The sequence below is a fragment of the Brachypodium distachyon genome, chromosome 2, assembly GCF_000005505.3.
Source record: "Brachypodium distachyon strain Bd21 chromosome 2, Brachypodium_distachyon_v3.0, whole genome shotgun sequence".
NCBI lineage: Eukaryota > Viridiplantae > Streptophyta > Magnoliopsida > Poales > Poaceae > Brachypodium > Brachypodium distachyon.
In genome coordinates this window covers 4139677-4163318 of record NC_016132.3, presented here as the reverse complement: position 1 = coordinate 4163318, position 23642 = coordinate 4139677, and the positions used below count along the sequence as shown (strand labels likewise).

The window sequence follows — 23642 nt, the reverse complement described above, 5'->3', positions numbered from 1 at the left end:
ACTTGAATTGACAGGTGAAAGATCAATCTACAACCAGGTGTACTGCTAATGCTGAAAAGTACAAGTAGGAGTACACTACTCCAGGAGCACTAGCAAACCATACGAGAGAATTTCATTTCCTGAACTGAGAAAGCAGGAAGCTTGATAGCGAGGTTAAGGCGATCGATCACATCAAACACTAAGCATGAGTAAGAAGAAACATGTCCCTATTAGGCTACTAGTATTACTAGAGGTACGCATTTGTACTTTATGGCGACGCACGTTGCCACTACACCGCCTTGCGAAAGTTGCAATGGCGACTAATGGTTACTGTCTGTCTATCGAGCGAGCTGATAATCGAGATGGCAGTGGTTCTTCACCAATCACCAGCCTTTCTGCAAGAACATGTCCCGGTCCCTGTCGGCGGCCACGGCCGGCTCCGACGAGCGGTCGAAACGGCTCACGACGGCCTTCTTGAAGCTGAACTTCTCCCCTGCTTCCTCCCGCGGCGGCCGGTTGTTGCTGTTGTTGCACGAGGAGGCATAGTACCTCTGCGTCGCGCCGCTCAGGCTCGCCCTCGCCTCCAAGACCACCTCGCGCAGCGGCACCCTCTTCCTCGGCGGGACGGCACCGCCCTCCTCCGGCCGCTGCTTCGGCGCGCTCTGCGACCGCGTCTTGGCATCCGACGACTGCGTGCTCGACATGTAGCTTCTTGGCCCGCTGAGCAGCGTCGACGGGCTGTTGTTGCTGTATCCCCCAACGCCGCAAACGCTCTTGGCCGGGGTCACCGGCGTGTAGTACAAGCTCGACGCGTACCGGGGCGTGCTCTGCGCCGTGGCCGGCCTTGGCTTCTCCCGCTCGTAGTACTCCGGGAGGAAGAAGCCGCGGCTCGGCGCGGCGATCCTGGGCGGCGCGCAGGGGAGGCCATGGCCGCACGGCATGAGCGGGGATGACACAGAGTAGTAGCCGTAGTCGTCCCCGCCGCCGGGTTCGGCCACCGGGAGCGAGGAAGAGCGCGACTTGGGGCGGGCAGTGTCCATCTCCACGATCTTGGGGCTGCGGTCGTACCCGTAGGACGAGGACTCGACGCTCGCGGAAAGGCGGCGGCTGTAGTAGTAGGGCGCCACACCGCTGCCGTGCTCGCTCCGCGTGTCCTCTTGCTGCGCACACAAGAAACCGGCACAGATTTGCTGTTAGGACTTCCAACCTCGGACGACAAGGACATACTAAAAGTTTCAGATTTTTTTTGCTTTGCTCGCACGCAAAAATGAGCTGCGTACCAGGGAGTAGCGCGGCGGCCGGACGGTGAGCGGGTGGAGGTGGAGGCGGAGGTCGGCGGCGCGGTTGCGGGCCGCGGCGCGGATGGCGGCCTGCGCGCGGACGAGCGCCTGCATGCTCTGTAGAGTGGCCGCCGCCTGCTTCCGCACCAGGTAACCCCGCACCAGCGCCTGCAGCTTCACCAGCGCCTTGAGCGCCCGCAGCGCCTTCTTCGCCTGCCACCATGAACAAATTCAACACAGGATTAATCAAACGAACTTGCCCAAATCATCGCGGCTCTCGAATCGCTAGAAAGTCGTTTGTTGTTTGTGGTTGCTCACCAAGTAGCCACGGAACGCGGTCTGGATCCTGACCGCGGCGGCGGCGCGGCCGTCTCCTCCGGCGCCGGCGAATGCCCGCGGCGAGGTCGCGGCCACCAAGGGCCCTTGGCTGGTGAGCCGCACGACCTCGACGGCGGCCTGGGCAGCTGCGACGGCGGCGTCGGCCGCCACCGCGGTGGCCGCGGCCACGGCGATGGCGTGCTTGCTCTGCTCCCGCTCGGTCTCCTTGTACAGGGACCTGAGCCACGCCGCCTCCGCCGCCCGCGCGATCGCCGCGACGCCATTGTTGGCCCCCACTTGCGCCGCCGCCGTCACCTCGGGCTCCGACGTGTCCCTCGACGACGACTTGCAGAAGCTCCACCGCTTCCTGTCCCCGCTCGGAGCAGCGGCGTTATTAGTAGTCGCGGGACGCCTCTGTTCTCGCTCTCTCCCCTGCTCCTTCTTCCCTCCGCCGCCTAGCAGGTTGCGCAGCCACCGCGCCGCCTTGCCCATCGCCGGAACACGTAGCTCCGGCCGGCCTTACAGAGAGACCCAACAGGAACGAGATCAACTCGCGGTATGCTCTCTACAGTCTACAGACTGAGGCGTGAGGGTCTGGAGAGGGAAGCCAAGGAGGCGTTAGAGATGCGCAAGTTTGAATAAGAGAGGGAAACAAACGGTCGACGAGAGAGGGGAAGACTGGAAGAGGGGGAGGAGCGGGTTTCAAATAAGAAGAAATGGAGGGGAGCAATAGAGGACAAAAAAAATGAAAACAAAATACTACTAGCAGTCCTCCTACTCCTCCATTTTTATTTCATTCTTTTGAATTTGCGAGTCCTACTCATAAATGTTGCGTGGGCGAGAGTTGCTAGCTTTGTGCAAAACCAACCTAGACCGGCATTAAACAAATGCAAAACGCTAGCAGATCCATCCAAGAGATCGATGGCATGCAAAAGACTACTCTCTCGTCGCTCCTGGTGTCTGCCATGGGAGTGAGGATGAGAACAAGCAGAGATCTTGGTGCCCAGCTCACCGTTCAAAAAGATGCAGTCCGACGCGAGTTCAAAAAGATAGGAATGGAGCATCAGTGGCATGGTGCTGCCGAGCTGCTGCTTACCCAGTGGCTCCCGTAAAACTAAGGCTGGTCGTATGAAAAAAAATTCATTAGTGGCCCACCATGGTCATAGTGGGAGTAATAAATGTGGTAACTAAAGTGTCAACTAAGCAATTTGGATGATGTGTCATGTTATTAATGGGAAAAGAAAGGATTGGGATAACTAGATATGTTACCATCACGTCACACTTTTCAACATACAATAGATCTATAAAGCTAATAAATGAGGTTTTTATGTTACCACAAATATGTTACTACTCAGTATTGAAGTAGTAACATAAACCAGTAACATATGTTACTTCCCCGTGACCAGCATAATAAAGCTGTAAGCTCATGTAGCAATCTTGCATGCACATATGCACCTCCTCTACGTTGTGATTTGTGAACCCGAAAGGTCAGTGTCATCATCAAGGATCGATAAAGCGGTTAAAAAAGGAAACGGGACAAAACTCTATCTAGTGGCCGGCCGGTAAACTCGGCCGGAAAGCGGACAAGTCGGGTGGGTGAGTTTGGGTGAGGCCAGGATGCAGTCAGGCTGCATGCGATAATATACTATGGAGTACTATACCCAGCAGTACTACCGTGCTCCGTGACGCAGTTCCGGGTAGGGATTGCGTCGAGTGGGAGACGTCGTGGCAGGCAAAGGCGTGCCAAGGGAACAAGCACGGGACGGTGAAAATTACCACTCCGTACAAAAGTTTTGGACTTTTGGGAGGAGGACGCTGGCTTCTTCTTTCGTCTTTTCACAGTGCGCGCGCCAGCTTTGGCGGTGCATGAGCATGATATGCCCGGCCTGCTAGCCCAGGTACGTACGTACGTAAGTAGAGCCGGAAAAACGAAGCCAACAACCCCGCCGCTGTCCTCGCGTCCTGCCATGCATCGAGACAACGCACACGTACATGAGAAAGCAAGTAAACACACGAGATCTCGGTCCATCTGCAAAAGATGAAATGAACGAAGCTCGTAGCTTCTTAATAACCGGCCACGAGTTGATCCCATCTATACCATCTCCTAAAAGTGGTCCGAAGCTCAGTGCCGGGCAACACAGGGGCAGCAGCAGTGGAAGCTTTTTGGCTCAAGTGTCCTGCATGGGCTCGTGCAACCGCTGCCGCGGCGCGCTCGTGAGTGGCACTTTGACTTGTAGCTAGCTGCGCGATATGCTCCGTTTTCCCTTTTTGAAAAGTTCATTCATGTGCACCGTTTCGGAAGGACGTGCATGCGCGTGGCACTGCATGCGACGGATCTTTGCGAGCACGTCATGGTAGCACAGGGAGGATCGCGCCATGGACGGGCGTACAATACGGTACAGTAGAGCAATGGGTCATTGGGGCCGGCTCTAAACTAGGGAATGTATACGGGTTCGCATCTCAGCTGCAAGTCAAAAATAACTCTCCGTGTATGGTGAGATTCCAATTAACCCTCGCCCATGGCTCTAATACGCAGAAGTAATTGGTGATGCAAGCGCGATCGACTTGCTAGTTCAGAATTCTGCTTAAATTTTGACTTCAAATTTAAAACATTCATTCGTCCAGAAACTAGATATATATGAATATGGAAGTGTCTATTTGTCAGTCGACTAAGAAATATCTATTTCTCAGTCGACGATCGTAGCTCCAATGAAGATATCCATCGGACCTACATTAGTCTTATAAAAATCTCAATGATTGAATCAAAATGTTGTTATCATATATCGACTGAGAAATACAATCTCCTAAGAAATAGCAAAACCGTATGAATATATGAGCTGAACATGTTGACCAGCCTCTCAAATTATATACTACCACTACTTTAATATTGCCGCATGATTTACTACTTCCTCTGTTCCATAAGTCCGGTCGTGATTTACTTTAAATTTAAACTAAACCCACTACAAGACCCATAATTCTTGTCGTGATTTAGTTCAAATTTGGAACCTTTAAACTAAATTCGCGACGAAAACTATGGGACAGAACGAGTACAAATGAACGTCCTCACAGCATTGAATAAAAGGAGTGCATGTCTGATGTTTTTCTCTGCGGGGTACGAAACTTAATATCGGCACTTTTTTTAATATTCTGGATGATTTACTACGAACGAACGTACTCACAAACATTGAATAAAAGGAGTGCAAGTCTGATGTCTCTCTGTGGTTACCGAACTTAATATCGGCTGGGCCTAGTGAACGTACGTTGCCGTGCATGATTTTAACGTGACACGCTCACACGCACAACGATCGATCTACTGTACCGTCTACGCGCGTACTGCAGCTAGCAGCAGCGCCGGCACGCGCGGGGCACACAGGGCTTGGCACGTACTGTACTTGGCAGTACGATTTTGATCTCTCCAAATCATCGTGACCGTGCAGTGGATTTTGGTCGTACTGTTCTCCGCTCTTCCTTCCTGAAGTCAACTCAGCCACAGTCGACGGATAGCTCACTCTATTGCGCCGGCCGTGCAGCAACAGCAGGCAGCAGGCTCTCAGCTCTCTCCTGACTCTGATGAGGCGCTGACGCAGGAGAGGAGCATGCAGCTGTAGGTGTGTGCCGAGAGAGCAGATGTGACATGTGCACTATTTGTAATCTTTGTAAACACCCATGGAGGAGTAGTACTATATTGCTCATTTACTGCTTTGTGTGTTTGACTGGACTTACTCGATTGTGTGGTACCAGCGGGTCGTTCTTGACCGGGTTTCATCCAGAGACCAGGCCACCGCATTTCCAGTCCAAACCATAAATAAAATCGTAAATTAAGAGGCAAACAGAGCAGGTGCTAGTGCTTGTAAGGTCAAGTCAGGGACACCCCCCATTCGGCCATTCTCCGAATTTGCTGGGACTGCGAAACGGACTTGCACGAATCGTCGTTTCCGAGACAGAGCACAACCGAGTAGCCAAACCCGGGAGTGCGAGATTAATTTCAGAGTTACACGAGCTGAAAACTTGGAACCAGAAATCTCTCGCTGCAAACTTGCCCCACGCAAAAAAGGGCACATATTTGGCGAGCCACTACGTACTGTATCTGAGAGTATCCCAAATAGTGTATCCGTTCCTTGGCATTTCTCGGCCGTCGTGTAGCACTACGGCGGACGTGACGAGCGAATATCGCATTTTACTTTTCTCGATCGATCGATCGAGCTAGCAATCACCTGACATGCGAGTCGTGCTTGCACGTTGTTTGAACAAAAAAAAGCGTGGAAGGGCAAAAAGAGAGGTGCGTATCTGGCGCGGGCGCGCGCATGTGTGTTTCCGTCGAAACATCTGAGCCCTGGAGGGAAAGAGAAAGGCGATGATCCAAAGCTGGTTGGCTCGAGAGCTTTACCTTTTGTTAATAACCCTTTTGGTTTGCTTTGCTTCGGGCGAGCGAGTGCCTTTTCCCGTACGTGTACAGGAGCGTCGTATTTACTGGACGGAATGGATGGAACGAAGACGGAGACGGGGGACGGTCTCGCTGCCAATGAGCGGCCCCGGTCAACCTAGACGGCAGCTTGGTTTCCGGGAGCCATCAAAGTGGTGTTTCGAGAAAATCAAAGTGTCGTTGCTGTGCGTGGATGGACGGGGTTCGTGGTTACGAGGAAAGCGGTGGTGCCCCGGTGCGGGCGCCATGTGCCATCCATTCCGCGAGACCGCGAGCGATCCGTTCCGTCGACCGATGTTGATGGGAGCATCGGCTTCGCATTGCATCGAGCGGCACGTACGAGCTCGATCGAATAGCGTTGGTTTCAACATCGACGTGTCGAGCGGTAGATGGCAACGGGGCCGGTCTGGACGGGTCGACCATATTCATATCCATATCCATCGTCAGACCAACTATTCATTCATGAAAATATTCGTGGATGCAAAACAATATCCATATCCACTCGGTATCCGGGTATCCATAGATTATCCATATCCATGCAACATACTCCCTTCGTCCAATATTAAGTGACTCAAATTTGTGGCCGACCCAGGATAAATTTTAAGGTGTGGCGGAGTTTACACGGCAAAAAATCATATCATAACTATGCGAAATCTCATTGAATTACTAGATATATACTTATATTACTTTGTGTTCAACAAAAATAATAATAATCTAAAAATACGATATTGCTGCTCAAAATATCTCAATAGATGACACTTACGTGGATGACCGATCACCGATTTATAATCTATATTAACCAAAAGACCATATAAACTTACGAAGTACTCCCTCTGTCTCGAAATAAGTAACGTCACTTATTTCGGGACGGAGGCATACTTTATTGCAGTAACGAAAGATACATCTATCGAGTAGTGGATCCAATTTATTTATTTTAATAAATACCGGTTATCCATCGATCATATTCGTGTCCGTTCCACGAGTTGACGGGTATCCGTTCGTGAATATCTATGAATTGAAAATTCGATCCATATCCGCGATCCATGGATGTATATCCACAATTTTGACCATTTGCCATCTCTAAGCGGAGTCGTCCAGACTGGGCCGTTTACTTTAAACCCGTGGTCTACCGTGTGGGAGGGAGAATGGAGCTGCGGACCAGCTGGGCCGGTGCATTCGCTAAAAAAAAAAAAGCTGGGCCGTTGCACATAGCCCGGAAATGAAATGAGCACCGGCGGCCGAGAGCAGGCGTAGAACAGAGAGCCGTGAGCGCATCGTCTTCGCGAGGCTTTAATGGAGAACATTTTCCATCCACGATCTGTTGTTTGAGATGATATGGGAAGGTTAGGGAAGGTTTTTTTGTTGGAGCTCAGGTGAGCTCCGTGGGGACCCTTTGTTCGAAAGAAAGAAAGGATAAGAATAGCAAAGATCCGAGACAGGTAGAACAAAAGCGCACCTTTTGCAATTCTCAAGTCTCAGTCGTGTGTGCAAAAGCTTATCCTTCAAGGGATCAACATAATGAGTCACCGCATTTGTCAAACGGAAATTAGGAAATAATATTGTTATTTTTTAGATTCACCGTCTAACCGCCTGCCCATGGCTGGCCAGCCACAAACTGACAAGAGAAATTTACTTAAAACCGTCGCAATTGGGGCACATGTCTAAGAAAACAATTTTTTTATTTTTTAAATTACCACCACTTTTGTCCATAAACGCACTTCCGTTCACTGATTAGCCAATTAATACCGTTTTGATGCAAAATCTGATAAGAGAGCCCACATGCCAGTGACACCGTGCGCCACGCTGGACAACCCGTACGAGCTGAACCCGACCACACCAGAGCCTAAAATGGTCCCGTCCCCACGCTGTCCCATCTCTGACCGACGGGCCCCGCCACCCATCCTCCTCCATGCCGAGCTGCCCCTTCTCTTGCTCCTACTCCGGCGAGCTCGGCGAGCTCGAGCCGCTGCATCCACTGGTCAAGATCCGTGCCCATCTCCTGTACCGCGCGCACTCGTAGTATCTGCCGCTCACTCGTCTTCTCCGTCTCTGGCAAAGACGCCGCCGCTCCTTATCTCCGTCCCCACAGCCTTCCGTGCCTCTCTGACGTGCACAAGAGCTGTGCATCGTCGGCCCGAGTGCGAAGCTGCGCTCTCCCGAGCCCGCGCCCCGGCGGCTCCCCGCTCACCCCTGTCGCGCAGGTGCTCGTCGCCGCTGCCTGCAACTGGAATCTCCCCGAGCCGTCACCTGCTGCTGCTGCTTCTGCAGATGGTCACCGGCGGCGGGACGCAGAGCTGCGTCAAGTGGCGCATGGAGTAGTAGGGCTCCTCCTCGTCCCGCTCGTCGTCGATGGCGGCATGGAAGCCCGTCTCGAGCGCCGTGCTCGCCAGGATGAGAAGGGGAGGGGTTGGGATCGGGGGAGGTTGGTGACGGCGCGAGGCCCGTGGAGGCGGAGCGCGGCGGATTCATAGGCGGAGGCGGCCTCCTTGCCGGTGCCACAAGCGCCGCCGCTGGCCCTGGTCCACTCCCCCGACCCCGACAGCCGCACGCCGCGGAGCACCCCCAGCCTGCAGGTTCGTCTTCCTCTTTCTTCTCCCCCCACCTCCCCCCCCCCCCCCCCCCTCATCTCTGCCCTGCTCGCCCATCAGGAGATCTCCCGCACGCCACAACTGCTGCTCGTAGTGGTCGCCGCCGTCCAGGAAGTGCACATGCACCACATGCGGCCGCTGCCGTCGACGTATCTAAGTGCCTACGCGCAGCGCGTCCAGCTCCTTGAGCAGGTCGAACTCAAGCTCGACAGGTCAGGTCTACGCGGAAGGCTTAGGGGCGCAGCCGCGCTGGTCTTGAGCGGGGGAGACGGTGGCTCGAGCTCGACGAGCTCGTCGGAGTAGGAGCAGGAGGCGGCTCAGCTGAGCAGAAAACGAGGGAGAGGAGAAGGGAAGCAGGGGAGAAGGAGAAAGGGACGGGCGCTGTCCAACGTGGCGCCATGGTGGACCTGACATGTGGGTCCTCCTGTCAGTTTTTTTGTCAAAATGAGATCAATAACGAAATCAGTGCGCGGGAGTACGTTTATGCACAAAAGTGATGGTAATTTGATTTTTTTTTAAATGTGGTTTTTCTAGACATGTGTCCCAATTATGGTGGTTTTAAGTAATTTTCTCGACTGACAAAAGGCGTGGCGATTTTTTTTGACCATTTTTAGTGTGACGAACTTTAGCAAGAAACTTGGTCCATAATCATGTGATTGAGCTAACAAAGTACTAGGAGTATTGCCAAACACCCTAGTCGTGTCAGAAGTCTAACGCACAAGTTCAGACAACAGGCTACACAACACAGCCTCCACCGAAAGAGGTCAGATGGGGTTCAGAGTTCAGCCATTCGGCTGGGTGACCATCTCCAGACAATTCTTCCTTTCACCTCCATCCTTGGCACTTGCCATTTTGCCAACCCAAACCCAAACCCAATGCGATCATCCGATTCCCCGATGATGTTCTATTTCTGGGACGCATAAACAATCCGTCCATAGACCTGCCCCTCTGCAGCTCCCGAAGAGCAACAAAGCTTGCACCGCCCAGCGTCCACACCCACCTTTGCCTTGCCCCCCACCGAGTTGCTCGATCAATCGCGAAAAGATGAGCGCTCCGAGCCAAATTTCACGTGCCTGACTTCCTCCTTGCTCTCGCAAAAACAGTACTGTATCCTTTCTCTCTTTCCCCCGCCGAATTCGACGTGCCTCCCCGTTTCTCCCTCCCTTTTCTTGAGCTCTCGGCTTGCTATTCCAGTTCTTGGATCACGGCTGCTGTCCCTGTGCCTCTCGAGTTCTCGGCCTGCTGGAATTGGGAGCGGTAATGGCGGAGCAGGTGGTGGCGGATCTCCGGGAGAGGTGCGCGACGCCGGCTGCGCTGCTGTGGGACGTGGCGGCGGCGATGGCCGACGAGATGCGCGCGGGGCTGGAGGAGGAGGGTGGGAGCAGGGTCAAGATGCTCCTCTCCTACGTCGATAAGCTCCCCACCGGGTTAGTGTATCCAGGCACGAGTGTATCCTCTGCACTCTGCAGCTCTTCTCTGTTTTTCTGATCAGAGGAAGCTAGCTTTGGTCTTTTACTTCTTGTTTGGGTTGTGCAGTTTTTTTTTTTTTTTTTTTTTTTTTTTTGCTCTCTGAAAAGGCCAATCTATTCAGGAAAAACAGTTTAGTACTCCGTACTACCATTTGCGCTCGTTGTCACATCTTGCTGTTAAGAAATTTTCAAGGTGCAGTTTACATTTACAAGGATCACGGGATATATTAACTGGTCATTAGGAGACAGAAATATCTGACCCTTATTATGGTCACAGCATTATAATAAGACCAGAATAGGATTGAACTCATGGATGTCGGGTCGGACATATTGGTCATGATATATATATATATATATATATATTTTTTTTTTTTTGGGGGAAATGCTTGCACCTTATCATGTCGATAACATTATAATATCATCCACTTGTGTGTTGTTTTATCAGGCTTCATGTTAGCTGACAGATAAATTTAATGATGAAGATTGCTGATTTCTGCAGAAACTTTTGTGTGTTCGAGTGTTTCACCTGTCCACACCTTTAGAATTATATGCCTGCTTATTTTTGTGCTACTAAATTCAGGAGAGAGGAAGGTTTGTTCTATGGATTGGACCTAGGAGGGACAAATTTCCGTGTTTTGAAGGTGCATCTAGGTGGAAATGATAAGCATGTCGTTAACCGGGAGTCCAGAGAAGTCGCCATTCCACCACATTTGATGTCAGGGAGCTCTTCGGTAGGTTTTATATGCTAAATTCGCGAGCTTGTTAAGATTTGTTGTTATTTCACCACTTCTGCGTCCTTGGTTTATTGTTTGACTATATTCATTACTTACTTGACAGGAATTGTTTGGTTTCATTGCTTCTGAATTAGCCAAGTTTGTTGCTGATGAAGACAAGGGTAATAGCTCATCAAACGGGAAGAAACGAGAACTGGGATTCACATTTTCTTTCCCAGTGAGGCAACTGTCGATTGCATCGGGTACCCTTGTCAAGTGGACAAAGGCATTTTCTATTGATGACGCTGTAAGGCTTCCTTGTGCAGCTCTTCAGTGCCCCGTATTGTCATTTCGTTCCAACCATAGTAGATATAACTCTGGGAGTTACATCTTTGATTATGTTCTGTTAGCTCAGCTGCATCATAAAAAAAATCAAATAGCTCAATTATGTGTAAATGAATCTTCCTTCGAATTAACATTCTCTGAAATCAGGTAGGTGAAGATGTAGTTGCTGAATTGCAAACTGCTATGGAGAAGCAAGGTCTAGACATGCATGTGGCTGCTTTGGTTAGTCTTGACAAGTTCTTATATTACTCTTTTTCTAAATTAGTATGATATACTTGTGATCTTAGAAGAAGAATCTCAGTCTGAGACATCATTTGATGAAATAGATTAATGACGCTGTTGGGACATTGGCTGGAGCCAGATACTATGATGAAGATGTTATCGCTGGTGTGATATTCGGTACCGGTACAAATGCCGCTTATGTTGAGAAGGCAAATGCTATACCAAAATGGGAAGGAGAGTTGCCCAATTCAGGGGATATGGTAAGGTTTAAATGTCAAAGTTTTTTCACTTGAAACCTAATTGTTGGATTTTTTTTTCCTGATTGTTTCGTTGTATTTCTAACTAATTTCTTCAGTGTTTTTCCTGTATGTCAGGTCATCAATATGGAATGGGGTAACTTCTATTCACCTCATCTTCCAGTCACTGAATACGATCAAGCATTAGATAGCGAAAGCTTAAATCCAGGAGAGCAGGTGAGCTCCCCAGATAAGACGCATGCCTTTGCATATTGTTGGGCATTGACACACTTGCTTTTGGTTTTGTTCAGATATACGAGAAGTTAACCTCAGGAATGTATTTAGGTGAAATTGTAAGGAGGGTGCTGCTTAAACTGTCTCTGCAGTGTGCAATTTTTGGTGATATTGATCACACTCACCTCAAAACTCATTTCCTTCTGCGGTATATAACTTTTTTGCTAATGCACAGATTCAGGATTTGATTCAAATGCATGTTCTTATTGATGCACATCAGCTTTTATGTTTTGAATTCTTTATGCAGATTCAAACTTGACATGTGCTCATAAATCTAGGTTTATGTGGTATACAGGACTCCGCATATTTCTGCAATGCACCATGATGAAACTCCTGATCTGAAGATCGTTGCTGAAAAACTGGAAGAAAACCTAGAGGTATGCTGACTTTATGATCATTGTGCGATAATCCTTCATCCACGTTCGTTATCAATCACTGTATATGCACAGTAAGGCAACATATTTCTACTCCAGATTACAGGCACATCCTTAGAGACACGTAAAATAGTTGTCGAAATCTGCGATATCGTGGCAAGAAGGGCGGCCCGGTTGGCTGCTGCAGGGGTTGCAGGGATCCTCAAGAAGCTAGGGAGAGACGGCCCCACCGAAAAGCATCGATCGGTCATCGCCATAGATGGAGGACTGTTTGAACACTATTCCAAATTCAGCAAATGCTTGGAAACTACACTATGTGAGCTGCTAGGAGAAGAGGCGTCAGAGTTGGTCGCCGTCAAGCACGTAGATGACGGCTCAGGAATAGGGGCTGCCCTGATTGCTGCTTCCCAATCTCGGTACAGAAATACTGAATAGTAGTAGGTGAAACTACTTGCCAATACATTTCTCTCCCCCTTCTGTGGGGTAAAAGAAAAAATCACCTAGCTTTCCAGCACGTACAATCTACCCATGTTGGAAATGTAAGAGGTCTATAACCATGTTGGAAACTTGAAACAAAAGGAGAGCTGACGTCTCATTTATCTCCAGTCTTGGCTACAACTACCTTTTCTAATCACAAAAAATAAAATAAAATCACAAGCTTCCTTTTAAAAGCATGAGCGACTATATGTAGGAATCAAACTGTTCCATACAAAGTTCACGTTAAATTCTGGTGATCCAAAACAAGCTTGCAGTACTTTTGTTCACCCACAAGGATAATTTGTGTAACTTAATAAAGCTCTCCAACTGATCTATGATGTAAAACCTTTCGTGACAAGAAAGGAAAGAAACCCCATCATACTGATGCAATATAGAAGCTGTGGGCCATGGTGATAAGCAAGGAAATCAACCCAATCACACAAAAAATTCAGGCAAGTGTGTATTAATATATCAGACCTCAGCAGGAACGGATATCGGGATATGTGGAAACAATATTCTGCACTGAATCCGGCAAATACAACAGTAGAAAACAGAGAAGAGATCCCATCATTTGCTCGTGAAGGTTCCCTAGAAACATACGGACAACACATACGGATATCTGAAACCACTGCCATGTAGAGAGCCAGATACGATCACTCTTCCATCGCATCCCCCACGGTGACCTCTGGCTTCGGTTTCAAAGGAGTGATCTTTGTGGACAATACCTCTGAGAAAAAAGAAAAAAAAGTTATAGATTGAATGACCAACTAAAAACAAAACATCAAAAAAAGGCGATACATATCCTTACCAGTATGTCCCTGAACAAAGCTGAATCCCTTCGAGCTGGCATAAGTCCTAGGGTTTGGCAACTCGTGGTTCCGCAAGTATTCTGTCTTACCCTGGCAAAATCAGTGGGAGGTTTGTCAAAGATTTCTCAGGCAAACTTCTAACCAGATAGCAGTTTCACCCTTTTTATGACAATTGTCCATAAGTATTATTTTCACGAACAGCATGCTCCATAAGTATCAACATCTTAGATTGTAAGAGCAGCCACAGGCAATGTGAAGCAATAATCATTGCCATAAGTATTATTGTCACGAACAGCATGCTCCATACAGGTTCCATTACCAAAGAGCACAAGAAAATTATGACATCATTTTTCATGTAACACTGTTCTTTGAATTGTTATCGTTTCCTATGCAGAACACAGATATTTGAAAAGATTGCATACATGCCATAGAAGATAAGATATAGTCATCAAAATGCCAATTCCGCACCTTTGTGATTACACAAACATCGACATTGCTGCCACTACCCAAGTCGTTGAAGATACCAGCGCGAATTGCTCCACATACAAGTTCTATTCCCTCGTCTCTCTGAAAAAAGGAACACGATTATAATTCAAGTAATTGAGAAGTTGTTACAAACAGAGTTATCAAATCAACATGTAATGAAGGAATATTATGTCACCACAAGTCTGACTTTATCTATATTAGCTAAATGCTCGTGTGTTGCTAAGTTATTTAAACGGTTGTGTCATGCATCATAGTCTCAACTTTGTATAAACTAATAATTATTATTTCAAAATATAAATCAACTATCAAAAGATAATGATATATATATATATCTTCTATATAGAATGGACGATAATGGCAGGTAATCTCGGTGAGGGTGAACGGACCGCCACCAACTCAGAGCTTTATAAGAGTACTAGCTAAATGTATGTGTGTTGCTATGAAATAAAGATACATATAATATACATGATTTAAAAAAAATATTTTTGTGCTCATATTTTCCAATTTTATGCTATATAAGAATTCTCTCAAAATATTTATTTGAGAAAACAATCATCTTAAACGTATGTCAAACCAACCAACTACAATCAAAAGATGGCGATCCACATTGAATGGCTAGGGGCAGTCGTGGTACGGTGAACGGAACGGACAACCACCAACTCGAATCTTTATAAGTGTATGAACATAGGAGTAAATCTATATGAGCATATAATCTAGAAGTGCCACTCAAAAAGCGAATAATAGTATCAACAGTTTCAACACAGAACAATACATGAACAAGAAGCTACAATGTGGAAAGCAGCGGTGCTTACTGTGAGGCCTTCTTTGTATTTTGATTCAAATACTGACATTGCAGCAAGGGACCCTGAACCCATTGTGGCAAAAGGCAGTGTGTCCACTGAACCATGTGGATAAACCTGTGCATGAAAAATCAATAACATGGTAGTTTGAAATGGTCAAGCCACGCAAATAAATATACTTACTGTGTGTAGATGTGGTCCGGTACAATCAACTCCACCAAGAACAAGTGCAGCACTAACATGACCTTGATAGCTTCAGCACAATGAGAGGGAGTGAGATTTCAGCACAAAGCTAAAAGAATCAGTACCTAACATACACATGAACAACTCTGGAAATGGAAATGAATGAGAGAGAGAGGCACCTAAAAAGGTGAGTCTTCAAGAGTGTAAGAGCAGTTACAACTCTTGATTCACGACTAGTTGCATAACGGTGGAGCTGGAGCTGGGAGCTGACCATATCTAGAGAAAAGAGAGAGCATTATGGTTGTCTTGTGACGCAAACAGAAAAGCAACTAAAATAGCACAGTACAAACTATTATAATATTTAATTCTCTGAGCTGTTAGCATGAGTGTGTTTCTTTTCAAACAGTATGTTTGCATATAAAAAATCTGGGATCATTTACAATTTTCACTTGCAAATTATTGTGAACAAGTATGCATTATAAAATGACAGTCTAGCATCAATATTTGCACCTAATGTTTATTTATTCGCTCAGGATACATAAAAGCATAGGCTTGTCCTACCTGTTACAGCCTCGGTATCAGCAGCAGTTCCTGCTCCACAACAATATATGTTAGGAGCCATATAGTGGATTTTCTCGCAGTTCTTGTCGGCGACTATAGGACCCTCAGTTGCCCTTGTATCTGCTCCAAGAACAACCCCATCCTGGAGAAGGTCAATTCATGGTCCAAATTACATCAGCCCTCTTAATAAGTTTAAAATATCAATTTGCAAAAGAGAGTTCCAAGTATAACCCTCTGCCCTAGTAAATTATAACCATTTACATGGTTACTTTCCCTTTCGTACATGAACTGGGGGGGGGGGGGGGGGCATGTTGGCGTATGCAAACCAGATCGAAATCCCCGCAATCTGGTTCCACAGGCTATGCTAAGTTGCCAACACAAAAGCTGGTGAACATGTTATGATATGCTTTAGTGTCAGTACTGAAGCACAGACATGCGCAATCCTTTCAGGTTCTTAACATTCCTAGTAAAAAAAATTAATATTGCAAGTTGTCATTTAAGATACAGCGGTGGTGCAGGTGATTTAAATGCTTGTGTATGTACCGCTATTCCTTGCCTGCTCTGGGGTAAATTATCTCTTCGTTAGCTTTCATCAAGGGTGTTAAACAGGAATTGCATGATGAAAAATTGCAAGTGCACAGAATGTTGGAATGCAAAGTTAAAGTTGTCAGCACATCCTTTTGTGTAGCGAGAATTGCAAACAGTGCTAAACACTACTGAAACGAACACGCCCCCACAAAGTCGCCCCTATCAACTAGTTCAGCATATTATACAGCCACAAGATAAAAACTTGACTTGCAGGGGAACAAGCTAGCCCTGCTAGCAGAGCAACCCAACCAGATTTTACCAATCCTACTTTGCTACTCGGGTGTCCTCGTGTAGTCCCAGAAGAATTGTAGGGATAGAATCCGACGTACCGCAAAGACGAGACCGACGATTGTAGTACCCGTCTTCCTGAAGCCTGGGACCTTGAGGCCCTTCTTCTCCAGCATGTCGTTCCTCCGGCACAGATCGAAGCTGAACCCGCCCTTCGCCGGGACATCCATGGATCCAACCATCCTGCGCAACGAAGACTTCAGTAACCCTTGTTTCAGGCTCCTCCAAAACGTCAATTTCGCCTCAATTGCAAGCCAAAACCCTACGCCGCCATCGCCGCCGCCGCCGATCGGAAGCAGCTTCTACAGGAGAATCGGGGCGAGGAGGGCAGATTGATAGGAAAACGATGGAAAGAAGGGGAGATCCCGCACCTGGTAAATCGGATGTAGCAAAAGCAGGCGCGGTCTCGCTTCTCAAAATCTCAATCGATAGCTGTTCGGAACTTCGGATTGGGGAAGAAGAAAGAAAGAACAGAGCAATATTCGACCGTGCGATCGTGCGCGAGATTGGTGCCGGCTCGGTGGGCTTGCGTTTCTGGGCTTGGGTGGGTTAGTAAAGCCATGGGCCTCCACAACAGAATCGAATCCAAACTCGAGCAAGACCATGTTTGGTCAATTTTTGCCCCCTCCCTCTTTTTCTACGCACTTCCTCTGTTCCTTAAAAAAATGATAGATTTCATTAAGACAAAGCTTTGATCATAAATTACTATGTTAAATGTGGCTATATGACATGAAACCACAAGTATCATGAAGACTTTTGATAACAAGTTTAAACAAAGATACTTGATTAAATTTAAAACTTCAACATGGTCCTTTGAAATCAGTGACTTTAGATCCATCATTATCATGTTGACGTTTCTCCGTGATTCCATGATAAAATTGTAGACTATCATGCTCATGAGTTTTAAAAGGTTTCATTAGCCGCACATTTTTTATAGTGAAAATCTAAGTTGTTCAGCATTTCTCGCAAGACAAGTTGTATACCATTACTCCTCAATGAATCTCAAGGAAAAAAGAAAGAAAAACAAGAAATAAAACGAGCCACGAGAACCATTGGCTCTATAGAGTAAGCAGTGACGTTTGAGGATGGAGCCAGGACACCAAATTTTTAGACAATGTTGCCTTCACCATAGACACGTCACCGTGAAAAAAACACAAAACAATTCGTGGTTACTTTCGTCTATCAACAACAAATTAGTTGACAGAGACGAGGAAAACCACGGAAGATCAAGTTTTTCTCTAAAACGACAATTACGGTTTTTCTAAGCGATCATAACCGGCAGAATTCCGCAATGAAGCAAACACGCGCGTACATCCGTTCTCTCGGCGGTTTCTGCCAGGGAAGAGAGCACGAGCTCTTGGCTCCATTCTATCTCAAGTTCCTGTTCTGATATGTATCATCACACGTCGGAACTGAAGTAAACTACTGAACCAACTCAAGCAAAGTGACAGAAAGCGGCAAGACAGAGTTTACTCCATATCTTTGTGCTACAAACATACTTGGATTAGATCATCTGACGAACACAGCTAATTTTAGACGTGCGTGTACATACATCCATCCATCCAAAACACTCAAAATACACTCGCCGTTAATTCCCTTCTCACGTGTAGATCGAACAAGAAGCGAAACGCGAATTACACGTCGTCAAAAAGGCCTAGCCCCGCTCGCCAGCTTAATAATTACAAGCGGGTCGGCGGCGCACGGCAGCATACTTGAGGAGTTCAGCAATCGGCGGCGGCGGCCCTCCTCTTCCTGCTCCCGGCCGTCAGCTGCCAACAGCACAAAACCAATTGCAGGTTCAGTAATATGCATGGCCGCTGATCAATCAGCAATGTCAGTAAGGGTTGCAGGGGAGGAGGGCTCACCGATGAGGCCGGAAGGTCGGAGCTCTTGAGCACTCGCAGCCTCTTCGCCGTGGCGATGAACATCCTGCACGCATGGACAGACAGATTGTTTAGCTGATCACATCAAGCAATCTATATTTTGTTCGTCAGGTGTCCAAAGTCGATCTGATTGTTTTCTGAAGTTACTTACTGCCACGGGACGTCCCCGACGAGCATCCTGTCGCCCTCGTCGTCCTCGTACACCAGCGTGTACTCGCCGCCCGCGATCGCGAGCTCCCCGTCCGCGCCCGCTCCCAGGTCCCTTTGCGCTACAGACAGCCATGAAACGTTTGCATCAGACCACAAGGACTGACAGTCTGGTTAGCGGTGTTTATCTCTGTATGTATGTATGTATGTACCGGCAAGCAGGCCGCGGAAGAGGCTGTGGACGGCGGCGGAGAGGCCCGCGTAGCCGCCGTGGGCCTTGAGCTCGATCTTCCTCCCGATCGGGACGCCGTCCATGTTGATCTTCACGAACACGCCCTTTTGGTTTTGGCCACCGCGCGCCTCTGCGGCTCCCTTGGCCGTGTTGATCTCGTCTTTGCTTGCTCTGTCCCCGTCAAGGGACGATGATTGAGGTGACGGCTTGGAGGAGGCCAGGTTCCGCCGGAACGAGCGCACCGGCGGCCACCCCACCACCGGAGCCGCCGCTGCTGACGCCGGCCTGCACAACGATTGCCACGGACAGAACATCAGGAATCACTTTCTATTTGAAAGATCGATCGAGACTGCGACGAGGACGGAAAAAAGAGTCATCTTGTTTGCTCACTTCGGCTTGCTGTAGCCGTTGCTTGCTCCTCCGTTGGATTGGGGAGCGAACTCAGCGGCGCCGCTTTGTTCCTCCCCGTTCTCCAAACCTGACACCACAAAGAAAGAAATCCGTCAGAACCTCGAAGATTTTAACAGCGAAGAAATAGCATATGCTGAAGAAGCAGCTAGCTACTACGAGTAGTACTACGGATCAGCAGGAAGAAGCAACGGATTGATCGAGATTTTAACCAGACCTGGTTGGAATGCTGGCTTGGAGAAGTAGGCCGGGAGGCCAAGGCTGAGCTCCAGCCCGCTGTCCCCGGCCGGCCCCCTGAACCCGCTCCACGCCATCGCTAACAGACCTCAAAGCTCGCAGCTGCTCCCACCTCAGCGACAGATCACTACTCACGAGCCACGACCAGGCACACGAACACACACACACACGTCTCGATCTCCTCCCGCCGTATATGATGAGCGGACGAAGATGAGAAAGCAGGGAGGGAGCAGGAGCAGGTGCTGGCCACCTGAGACAGAGCGCGCGCGGCGCCCGAGAGAGACCAAAAGGGACAAGCTTTGAGCGTTTTGAGGGCGCCTACGTATTCAAAGCGACCAGGCAGGCTATGCCCGGGGCACTCTGCAGCTGCAACAGCTACCTAGAGTAGGTAGGCAGAAATGAAGCCAGAGAGCTCTCTCTCTCTCGCTCGCTTGAATGCTGAGCTAGGCTATGAAAAAAAAGGCAGGGAGAGATTCCAGGGGCTGCTGGAGCAGCGGCCGTGAAAGGAAATCAGAGCATCTGTACAATCACACTCGGCAGGAGCCAGAGCGAGCGAGGCTGCAGCTAGGCGAGCAAGCAACTCACTCTGTCTCTCCTCTCCTTTTATGTGTGTGCGTGTGTGTGAGCACGGCTCAGATATGGATCGAGTGTGTGTTGGGGGTGCACTCAGTTGAGCTTATTAAATGGGAGCAAAAAGGCTTCCCAAAGCCCAAAAGCACTAAATAAATTCTTTCGTGGTTTGCTAGCTTCATGATGATTCCTTCTAGGGCGCAAACATATCTCTTCTTGATATATTCCCCCAATCCGATCGATCCGGCTAATGTAGCTAGTTTATGTGGCGCACCCTCCTTTGCCTCAACGTGAATAGCATGCATGTTAGGGGTGCCTTTTTTTTACACTAAAATAAGAACAGGAAAAGGTATCATGTTTGCTGTTGATGCATGACAGGAGCAGTAACAAAAAGGCCTGTGTTGTGTTAGTAGATTCTTGGTTCCATCCATATCGTCAAGAAACAAACAGAGGTAATCCCCACCATTGGCTTATCTCCAAGAGTATACAGGCATTTTAGTGGACGGTGTGGGTCCTGTTTGATTAGCAGATTCACCGGCGAAAAGTGACGGGAAATCTCGCCGGTGTTGGATACAGAGGGCGAATTGAAAGAGAGCTGAGGATAAGATAAGCGCAGCACTTACTACAGTACTGCTTATTATTAAACGCATTTTAGTAGGGGAAACATGGCATAATATATCGGCCACGCCGGAGCTTGAATTTGAAGAAGAGCTTTTTGAAGTGACCACGAATGATCTCATGCTAGATTAATTAATTTACTAGCACGCTACGCGGAAAATCGGTTGGGTTAATTAGCTCCTTTTGGTTAGTGCTCTTTGGTTGTTGATTACCAGGTACGGCAAATAAAATGCAGCACAAAGGGAAAGCGATGGAATCGGGTTGTTTCGTATATCTGTCGCACGTTGCTTCCAGAACGGGGCCTATCGTGACATGTTAACGGCAGAAAGGACCAAAGCAACAATCCAAGGAAAAAGATAGTACTCCAGTACATGGATGCCATGAAAGTTAACGGGCATCGGTACGGCATGTTAACTTCACGTTAGGTTAGAAGATCTCGGCTTTCTGATCATTATCACGCTAAAAAAGATGCATGCATGTCGTTAAATGCTTCTGAGAGAGTTAATTACCATTTCGTGAAGATGGAAGTGCGGTCTATATGTGCAAAGTTTGTTATGCTGTAGTTACCATTTCGTGATGATGGAAGTGCGATCTATATGTGCAAAGTTTCGCGGGATGTAGTCTGATTCCTTGAACATTTTTCTAAGAATACTGTTTAATTATACTTGCTCAGATTCATAATAAGTGTTTTGGACTTAGAACAACTTTGTATAGTACTAAATTAATAAAAAAATATGAGAAACTTATGTTGTTATGATTTGGAGCTATACTAACTTATGGGTAGAGAGAAATCCATTTGTGTAGAAAAAAAAACATACATATTACTCTCTCCGATATATAATAAGTGTCGGGAATTTAGTACGAAATTGTTCAACTTTGTACCAAACCGGAGGGAGTAAATATTTGCAAGCCTAATTACGTCATTGATTTCAGGTGTTGATACGTGTATCCAAAATTCATTATAGTTCACGCTGTTGTTGAAAAAAAAAAAAGCATTGTTAGAACCTGAAGATTAGCACCAAAGCCTGGGCCTGCTTCCGCCGCTGGCCAATGAGGAAGCGAAACGTAGCGCGTGTTTCCCAGTCGTTGTCAGTGGGGGCCCACATGGCTGGAGGGCGACTGGTGATGGACGTGGCGTGGCAACTAGACCTGGGCTCTACCCGCTGGCTGCGTCGTCGCGACTTGACTTGCGCCACCCGACCGGCCCAAATCTAGCCTCATCATTTCCCCTAGTACCACAAACAGGCAAAACTAGTCTAGAGGAGCCAGGTAGCCACGCACCAAGGCTGGCTAGAGAGATTCCAGCTCCTCTTTTCATGTTCTCTGTACCGCTCGGTTTTGTACTGCACTGCCACAGATTGGCCTGCCCACAACGGCACAACTACGCAGTGTAGCGGTTATGCGGCATCGCCCGATCTCGCAGCCAACAACGTGGTTTTGGGCTCGGCAGGCGTTTCATCGCGGCATTTGTCCACGCCATGCTGCCATGGATCTGGAGCTAAAGTGTGATGCGTCACTTCAATATATACCATAAATTTTTCAGGTTTGCAGCCATCCAAACTGAAATTATGTTCTGCCTGATGCACTTTGCTCAGCCTAAGCTGATGCCTTGGCCTTATTAGACACATAATCACTGATAAAAAAATTCTTCCATGGTGATGCCTGTGCATCAGGCTCGGTGCATACAGCTCCGCCCCTGCGTACAGGTCCGTGCCCGAAATGCATGCAACGGATTGCCCTCCTGCCGTTGGCCCGCTGCTCTGGCTTACGATTTAGTAGAATCCAGGGCGGGTGACCTCGCCCATCGTCGCTCTGATCTCGCGCCGCCGTCCGACGTACGACATGAATGCAGAAACGCCGACAAGGTCCCCTCCTCCAAGAACACCACTATTGCCCCTCCCTTGTGCTGCCCTCTCAATTAGGCCTGGTAACGGTGCGGATTCGTATCGGGCTTTTCGGTGCGGAAATAGAATTGGACCCAAATGGTGCGGCCTCAACCGGGTGGATATTAGAAATGGGTTGGATCGGTGCGGTTTAGTCAGAATACGGTTTGGTATGGTGTGGATTGGGTTGAGTCGAGGTATCGAATGGTCTCAAACTACGGGTTTAGACCCACAGTTCACCAACGGGGTCCATGGCCTGATCCGCTCGCTGCCGCCTGCCTCCTCCGACGCTTCGCCGACGGTGTCCAAGGCCCGATCTGCCCGCCACCTCCTGCCTTAAAACCGCAGTGTATTGGGTCAATGCGTTATGTAGGTCGATCAAACACTATTTGACGAGCTTAGGACCTATTGTGAGCCAGGTAACAAAAAATTATGACCTAAATATGTATTTTAGTAATTTTAGGACTAACTTATTACATCGTCAATAATATTATGACCGATGGTGCATTTTTACTCTCAATTTTATACCGCAGTCATGTCCAGCGGGCCCCTTAGCCGACGTGTATTCGGCCAACGCGGCACGTAGGCCGTTCAAATACTCCGTGATCCACTAGCAAAAAATTAGAATTTAAAAATACAATTTAGTAATTTTAGTACTAACTTCGTAACTCGTCAATAATATTACAACCGCATGTGTATTTTACTTTTTTTTTTCATCGGGAGGGAACGTGCTCCTCGGCACCGGAATGCTTTTTGGCTATTGCTATGAATTGGTCCCCTCGGAAAAGCGAGCTGCTCCTGCCATTATATGCATGTATGTTCACGGTCACTAATGGCTGTCCTCTCCGAGAGAATGACGAGGGGCGGAAAGGCAAGGACCAAGGAAGTATCGGAGAAACAACAACCACCGTCACCTAGGTAGCACGTACGATTCACGGCCGTGACTGGAAAACACAAAACCATGATCTCCCTAGATCTCTTTCTCCATGTGCATTCCTTCCATGCACCCACTCGCGAAGCTTTGCACGCAGCACACGGCCGGGCGGCGCCCGCGCGCACACACCGGCCCTGGTCCCTGTGCGGTTGGTGCGTCCTGCCGCGCTGAAAATGCAGCGACTCGGTCTCGATCATGTCCTGCGGCGGCGGCGGCCCCGGCCTCAATTCCTCCCTCGACCAGCGGTTTCCTCCGCAATCCCTCGCGTTTCTCCGATCGTGGGAGCGAGCCGTACGT

The 23642-nt window shown here is 48.2% G+C and overlaps 4 protein-coding genes across 5 annotated transcripts; 1 reads left to right on the top strand and 3 right to left on the bottom strand.

Annotated features, from left to right (window-relative positions):
- Nucleotides 1–90: 90 nt before the first annotated feature.
- LOC100844448 lies at nucleotides 91–2554 on the bottom strand. The gene is made up of 3 exons (XM_003564628.4): nucleotides 1578–2554; nucleotides 1260–1472; nucleotides 91–1139 (listed from the first exon to the last, which is right to left on the bottom strand). Exons 1-3 carry the CDS (start codon nucleotides 2067–2069, stop codon nucleotides 363–365), a joined length of 1482 nt encoding a protein of 493 aa, XP_003564676.1. The 5' UTR covers nucleotides 2070–2554; the 3' UTR covers nucleotides 91–362.
- Nucleotides 2555–9339: 6785 nt separating this feature from the next.
- LOC100837243 (hexokinase-8) lies at nucleotides 9340–12846 on the top strand. Of its 2 annotated transcripts, XM_003564605.4 has the most exons (10): nucleotides 9340–9690; nucleotides 9783–10015; nucleotides 10638–10788; nucleotides 10895–11077; nucleotides 11263–11337; nucleotides 11442–11597; nucleotides 11712–11810; nucleotides 11885–12015; nucleotides 12163–12244; nucleotides 12341–12846. In XM_003564605.4, exons 2-10 carry the CDS (start codon nucleotides 9849–9851, stop codon nucleotides 12674–12676), a joined length of 1380 nt encoding a protein of 459 aa, XP_003564653.1. In that variant the 5' UTR covers nucleotides 9340–9690; nucleotides 9783–9848; the 3' UTR covers nucleotides 12677–12846. The 2 variants fall into 2 exon arrangements, with proteins under 2 accessions (XP_003564653.1, XP_024315271.1); XM_024459503.1 differs by having other exon boundaries at nucleotides 9340–10015.
- A 286-nt stretch (nucleotides 12847–13132) lies between these two features.
- Nucleotides 13133–16964, bottom strand: LOC100839896 (proteasome subunit beta type-7-A). The gene is made up of 9 exons (XM_003564614.4): nucleotides 16805–16964; nucleotides 16475–16616; nucleotides 15558–15699; nucleotides 15176–15272; nucleotides 14997–15066; nucleotides 14826–14930; nucleotides 13996–14094; nucleotides 13527–13617; nucleotides 13133–13445 (listed from the first exon to the last, which is right to left on the bottom strand). The coding sequence occupies exons 2-9, from the start codon at nucleotides 16613–16615 to the stop codon at nucleotides 13372–13374; spliced, it is 819 nt and encodes a 272-aa protein (XP_003564662.1). The 5' UTR covers nucleotide 16616; nucleotides 16805–16964; the 3' UTR covers nucleotides 13133–13371.
- Nucleotides 16965–17878: 914 nt separating this feature from the next.
- Nucleotides 17879–20025, bottom strand: LOC100833982 (auxin-responsive protein IAA2). Its single transcript, XM_010232266.3, has 6 exons — nucleotides 19321–20025; nucleotides 19086–19173; nucleotides 18676–18980; nucleotides 18468–18585; nucleotides 18299–18362; nucleotides 17879–18202 (listed from the first exon to the last, which is right to left on the bottom strand). The coding sequence occupies exons 1-6, from the start codon at nucleotides 19415–19417 to the stop codon at nucleotides 18155–18157; spliced, it is 720 nt and encodes a 239-aa protein (XP_010230568.1). The 5' UTR covers nucleotides 19418–20025; the 3' UTR covers nucleotides 17879–18154.
- Nucleotides 20026–23642: the final 3617 nt, after the last annotated feature.